This window comes from Gymnoscopelus microlampas (genome assembly GCF_963454915.1).
Source record: "Gymnoscopelus microlampas genome assembly, chromosome: 22".
In the NCBI taxonomy this organism is placed as follows: Eukaryota; Metazoa; Chordata; class Actinopteri; order Myctophiformes; family Myctophidae; genus Gymnoscopelus; species Gymnoscopelus microlampas.
The window spans coordinates 10344509-10351616 of NC_139959.1; the positions used below are offsets into that span (position 1 = coordinate 10344509).

Genomic DNA, 7108 nt, shown 5'->3' on the forward strand with positions numbered 1-7108 from the left:
CAAGCTGCTAGCTCCACAGTTGGAGTTGAAATGGACAATCTGGAGGTGGCTGTGGAGTCATCTTTGTCAAGGGACATAGTGGCCATTATAATCAATAATCCACAAAAGCAAGTTTAAAACAAATAAATAACAGTAAAGCTATAAAATCATAACGTTAAGGAAAGTAGTAATGGATATTAAAATTAATTAAATGCATGTAGTGGATTTGACAGAGACAGAAACCATGGGGCATCTTCAAATTGAGCTAAAAGCAGGAGAAATAATACATGTCTTTAGATTTGATTTAAAAGGGGCAGAACTTGATGTGGGATGGGAGACTATTCAAAGGTTAACTGTTGAAAGACTGTACTTTGTACTCTGTCTTTCTCATGCTGAGTGAACACCCAGTTTCCTTACAACCGCAATTTGTGCTGAGTTTGGCATGTCCATATTTGGGCATATTCCGACCACCGATTTGTGCTAGCATCCAGCATGTCCATATATTTGGCCATAATCCGTACGCCTGCCACAAAGAAACGGTACCACCGCCAAGCGATAAAGAGATGCCACCAAAGAAGGTAGAAGCACCGAAACAACCTCCACTAATCGGACGGTTTGGAACTTCTCTCAAAATAGGAATCGTGGGATTGCCTAACGTTGGGAAATCCACATTCTTCAATGTGCTCACCAAGAGCCAGGCTGCCGCGGAGAATTACCCATTCTGCACAATCGATCCAAATGAGAGCAGGGTGCCCATCCCCGATGAGCGCTACGACTATTTATGCCAATTCCACAAACCGCTCAGTAAGGTGCCAGCCTTTCTAAATGTTGTGGACATCGCTGGCCTGGTGAAGGGAGCCCACGCGGGACAGGGACTGGGAAACTCCTTCCTCTCTCACATCAGCGCCTGCGACGGAATCTTTCACATGACCCGCGCGTTTGACGACGAGGACATCGAGCACGTGGAGGGTCACGTCGACCCGGTGAGGGACATCGAAATCATCCACGAGGAGTTGAGGCTGAAGGACAAGGAGGCGATCGCTCCCATCATGGACAAACTGGAGAAAGCCGTCAGGGGATCAGACAAGAAACTCAACCCCGAACACGACGTCATGTCAAAGATAAAGAACTGGGTGACGGAGGAAAAGAAACACGTACGATTTAACCACGACTGGAACGAGAAAGAGATTGACGTTTTGAACAAATATCTGTTCTTGACCTCAAAGCCCATGGTCTACCTTGTCAATCTCTCTGAGAAAGACTACGTCCGGAAAAAGAACAAGTGGCTGGTGAAGATCAAGGAGTGGGTAGATGCCCACGACCCCGGTGCACTGGTCATTCCTCTGAGTGGAGCGTTGGAGTCTAAACTGCAGGACATGTCCGAGGAGGAGAGGAACGAATACTGCGAGGAGCAGAAGACAGCGAGCATGCTGACTAAGATCATAAAGGCCGGCTATGCAGCGTTGCAGCTGGAATACTTCTTCACAGCAGGACCAGATGAAGTGCGAGCGTGGACCGTCAGGACGGGCAGCAAGGCCCCCCAGGCTGCAGGAAAGATCCACACCGACTTTGAGAAAGGCTTCATCATGGCCGAGGTGATGAAGTACGACGACTTCAAAGAGGAGGGCGGTGAGAATGCGGTGAAGGCTGCTGGGAAATACAGACAACAGGGCAGGAACTACACTGTGGAGGATGGAGACATTATCAATTTCAAATTCAACACACCAAATGCACCCAAGAAGAAATAATGGGACCAGGCATTTGCAATATAGTGGGGTCTCAGACAACAGACAGACCAATCCTGCCCTTGAGAGCTACAGTGCGAAACAATAACTGGGAGCAATAACAATGTGGTTTGCCTGGTGGCAGTGTGCACAAGAAGTTTGGTGGTAATCATTCCAGCGGTTTGTGAGATTAGTTCTGCACACACACACACACACACACACACACACACACACACACACACACACACACACACACACACACACACACACACACACACACACACACACACACACCCACTCTCTCTCTGAAAACATCATACAGTATTGTATGTTCACTATTTAGCAAAATGTCAGGTGCTTGAGAATAAAGACATTATAAAACCTTAGAGGTGGTGAGGACAAGGGAAGCCATACAGTCCTAACACATTGTCCTATTGTCTTGTATGAAATGCATAGCACAAGAGGACAGGGTTATGATGAGAAATCGGTCGGGCCGACTTCAAACTTTGTGTGTGTGTCGCCGATGACCCGGCGGGGACAGTTTGTGCAGAGTGGGAATTTGGTTGTACTAACTAAGTGGTTGTCCAGAATCTAAAGACCCCTGCATTGTCTGTGGAGGATGCACTGAATCGTCCCCGAGTAGGCCGGTGCCCAAAGGGCAGCAGTCTAGTAACAGTAATAATAATAATAACATGATCCCCACTCCTTTTGGGGTAATTGTATCACAGTGCATTCACACATACATCAAATTTGTCCTCTGCATCCACCCATCCTAACTATTAGGAGCAGTTGGCGCTATTAATACAGCACCCGGGGTGCAGTAAGGCGTTAAGTGTATTGCCCAGAGACTATTTCGACACTACAGGGGCCTATGGGGCGAACCGGGGATCCTCTGATTCCCCGCTGATTCAGCTATGACCGCCCCATTGTGTGGATCCCCTTCTTCAAACCCTAACCTTATAATTAACCTGTTTATAAGGATTAAGTCACAAATGGAATTGATTGATTGATTCAATACTTTATTAGTCAGAAATGTAATGTGGTACAGTCAAACATTAAGGCTAAAAGGATAACACAAAAAAAGTCCTGGGGACTTTGTTTCCATTGTGGTCCTATGTATTCAATTCATCAACATAGCATAACAAATTAACACAATAATACATGTCATCAACAAATACAAACACTATATGTACAAAGGAGAAAATGGGAAAAAGGTGGCAGTAAATGACCCCCCCCTTTCGATGGGAATATACATTTACCTCCCCTTGAGGTCTCCTGATAGATAGGACAACCAGTGATTCACATCTTTGAATGGATGGTGTCAGGCATTCCACATTTTGGTGGCAGAGAATTGTTAAAGATACATAGTAAAGGGATCCAGGGTCCTATGCATGTATACCGCAACCTCACAGATCCACTCAATAAAAGGAGAAAAAAAGACGCACACACAACTTGAACTTTATATAATGTAAATATGAATTATACAGTACATACACAGAACATTATGCTCATATTCACTGTTTATATATTCCTTGTTGATGGGCTACATATTCATTAAGATTCTCAGTGTTGATAGATGTATATCAATATATTACTGTACATTTATATTTCTTGATAGACTACATAGTTTCACTCATTCAATCATTCAGGGATCCAGTGCAGTTATGTATGTATTTTATGTTTTAATTACTCTCCGCCAGGAGAGTATTGTTATCACTGCGTTTTCACTTTCTAAACATGACACACCGATTGGTCAAGCCTCACGTGACACGTGAAATACTGTGATCTGATTGGCTAGTGACGCCACCGGGCCTATATATACATGGCATCACTCTGACAGTGTCTCCGCCACTGTCAGAGTGAGGTAAGACGGGAACCATGAAATGGCTGCATGGCTGATACATAATTGGCAGATAGGACAGATAGGACATTTATATAGACAGGAGGGATATGACATAGGACACTTATACAGACAGGAGGGATAGGACACTCACACAGACAGAACGAAAGAGGACACTTACCCAGACAGGTTGGATAGGACACTTACATATACAAGAGGGATAGCGACCTATAAATACATGTGTCACTGTGATAAGCCAGATTCCAATACCGAAAATCCGGCCACTAGCTCACTCCCAGACCTTCGAACCGGAAGTAGTCAAGTAGTCGCGGTCCAATTGTTCCTATCTGTCTTATTGGACAGATAGGACAGATAGGACACTTATATAGACAGGAGGGATATGACACTTACATAGACAGGACGGATAGGACAGGAGGGATAGGACACTTACACAGAATGAACGGAAGAGGACACTTACCCAGACAGGATGGATAGGACACTTACATATACAAGAGGGATAGCGACCTTCGCGACCTTCGAACCAACACAAGTCTTCTGGCGGAGAGTTGTGCTCCGAGGAGCACTTTTTCTAGTTTTTATTCTTATCTATCTTGTTTTGGTTCTTGACTTTCACCAGGCTGTACCTCCTGTTTCATTCATCTGCTGTTGCCACCATGACACCTGAATTTCCCGGGGATCAGTAAAGGTTTTTATATTTTCCTCTGATCACAGAACACATCTGACTACAGCTGTCAAGAAAATGATTTGTATCTGACTTTCAAATGTTTAAGCAGCATCAGCATTATGGGGCATTTAACCGGTTATCAAGTGGGGTATATGGACATACAGATTGAGGAAAACTTGTTACTTCTCAGGATTAAATTTCAAAAGTGGCGAAAGTAGCAGATCAAAACGCGTTGCTTCGCTTGTAGATCTGCTATTTTTGATGATTTTGTGTGTCGCTGTAGTATGATCAAGTAGGCAACGACACACGCACATGCACACTGAGACATGACACCCCAGACCTATTCGTTCTTCCGGTTTCTGGGAACATCCTGGCATGGGGTCTTTGCTGCATTTCATTGCCGGTTCATAAATCTGCCCGGACTCCCAGCAGGTCAGGAAGCCGGTTCAGCCTCTTACAAGGAAAAGGGGGTGGCTGCTGCCCCCACTGCACTGGCAACACCACCACCCCTTGAACTCTTTTACCTCCCATTGCATCCCTGTGACAGAGACCCACAGCTGCTGCTTGGTTGTCCCCATCCCTCACTGTCAAAACATGGCACCCACCCAACCCCCCCGCCCCCCGCTCAGTGGTAGCTGAGTACCACCACCACTACCTGGGCTGTCTGCCAAGGCATCAGCTAAGAGATACGGTATGCACCATAGTTGTAGAACTGGCACTAATCCATACTGATCTATAGAAGTGGTCGCAGTGGTCACGAGAAAATATCCCTTTTTTATTTGATTTACTTCAAAAAGTTACAAAAATAAGTTAAAAATGCAATATTTTCAGATATGTAAAGAAATTTCAAAGATTAAGTGAATTTCATGAATTCAAAACAATACAAAATAAACACAAAAACAACTTTTAAGAATTACTGAAAATAGCTGATCTACAAGGCAAGCTCACAACGTGCCGCTAGTTTGGGCCCCGGGAGACATCAGATTTCTCTTTTGGGTCTGGAGTGAAAAGGTTTGTGAACCACTTTGTGTGTGTGTGTGTGTGTGTGTGTGTGTGTGTGTGTGTGTGTGTGTGTGTGTGTGTGTGTGTGTGTGCGTGTGTGTGCGCGTGCGTGTGCATGTTTTACATGCATGTGAGTCCGCCGTGTTCATTGTACGCATATGCACCACTTAGTTCAGACTATCTTATACCGCAATCAATCAGTCACCCGCTTTTCCTGCTGATTTGCTCATTAACTAATGATGATTGAATGACGGCTCTTTTACAGCCAGAGGCAGGTGAACCAGAAAGAAAAGGAGAAAAAAAAGGCCGGGGGCATCTGGGTACAAAGACCATTACTTATGGCCCCTATATCTGGATGATTTATCTTTAGACCTGCTCGTTTGCATCATGCACTGACAGTTCTTAGATATGAGGGGCACCCTCATGGGGTTTTTCCAAGCGTCCGAGTCGAGTGTAGGCAAATGATGGGAAAAGAGGCAGAATGTTTCAACCCAATAAGCCCGCCCAGTAGGGCACAGGGGCCCCTGGGGTGTCTATACTGCAGGTGTTGAGGCGAACGTTGAGAGGCTCATCTGGGGAACAGTTGTCACCTCGGGATAGACTCTGCCCTGTTGTAGAATTCCTGCGATTGCAGCATGAATAGGTTTAGGAAATCCCGAAAACAAAAAAGTGTGTAGTCGTTAAACTTTAGTGAATTCACTTATTGTTACCGTACATAATTTCAGATTCGTAATCACTGCCATCTTTTAGTTTGTGTGTCTGCATGCGTGCGTGTGTGTGAGTGCGTGTGCGCAGGTAGGTGCCTGTGTGTGTGTGTGTGTGTGTGTGTGCAAGTGCGAGTGCGTGGGTGTGTTTGTGTACACATGCATTTGCCTCTATGGCTCTGAGAGTGTCAACAGTTACCACTAAAAGACACTGCGTGTGTGTGTGTGTGTGTGTGTGTGTGTGTGTGTGTGTGTGTGTGTGTGTGTGTGTGTGTGTGTGTGTGTGTGTGTGTGTGTGTGTGTGTGTGTGTGTGTGTGTGTGTGTGTGTGTGTGTGTGTGTGTGTGTGTGTGTGTGCGCGCGCGTGCGCGTGTAGCTGGCATGTGGTGGGACGGGGTGATAGTGAGGGTATAGCAGGGAGCAGGGTGACCCACCATGCGTTCACGTGTAACCGCTCCATGTGACGTACCTGTTATTGACACGGAGAGCGTTCACTGGCTCCTGCGGGACCCTTTAACTTAAGAGGCGGTTCTGTGGGAGCCGCGCTCCGGGGCTGGGGAGTTCAGCACAGTTAATGTTCAATCCTTTTGATCTCTGCCGAGAAGTCGCATTCCACGAATTCCTCACCAGCGTTTCCAGAGGCAGCAGCGCTATGAATGGCTCTTACAGAAAGACGGTTAACGTTCTCTCTCCAATGCTCGTTTTTTCTCACTTAGGGTGGGAGGGTGGGAAGGAGGGAGAGAGGGAGGGGGGCTCTACAGTGAGGAAATAAAAATGTGCCAACAGGAGCAGATTCTTAATCTTTAGTGAGTTTCTATCAGGAAGTGTTTTGGTTCAATTAAAGCGGCACTATGTAACTTTTAATTTTTTATTAATAAAATGTAATGTTGTCCAATCTATTTGATAGAGTATGTTAATACAATATAACTTTTACAATTGGGTTAGGGTTAGGGTCTTCTATTGAGACATTTAGATCGTGTCAAAGGTCATGTCTCACCTAGACACAGGATCTGACAAGATTTTTTACCTGATGGTCAACTTTCAATTTATCCCCTGAGCAAGCAGGCCGGCTCTATTAGCTCAATGGTAAAAATGTCAGCACTTGCGCAGGAAACCGGGTTCAAATCTGGGGTAGAAGAGGAAAGTTACAGCTTTAACACTACAACTGTTTGTTT

General features: G+C 45.4%; 1 protein-coding gene across 2 annotated transcripts; it reads left to right on the forward strand.

The window, feature by feature from the left end:
- Positions 1-542: 542 nt before the first annotated feature.
- On the forward strand, positions 543-1727 carry LOC311038700 (obg-like ATPase 1; the record flags this gene model as incomplete). 2 transcript variants are annotated; one of them, XM_084048272.1, is made up of 2 exons in its annotated part: positions 543-644; positions 789-1727. In XM_084048272.1, the coding sequence occupies 2 exons, from the start codon at positions 543-545 to the stop codon at positions 1725-1727; spliced, it is 1041 nt and encodes a 346-aa protein (XP_083904398.1). The 2 variants fall into 2 exon arrangements, with proteins under 2 accessions (XP_083904398.1, XP_083904397.1); XM_084048271.1 differs by having other exon boundaries at positions 543-1727.
- Positions 1728-7108: the final 5381 nt, after the last annotated feature.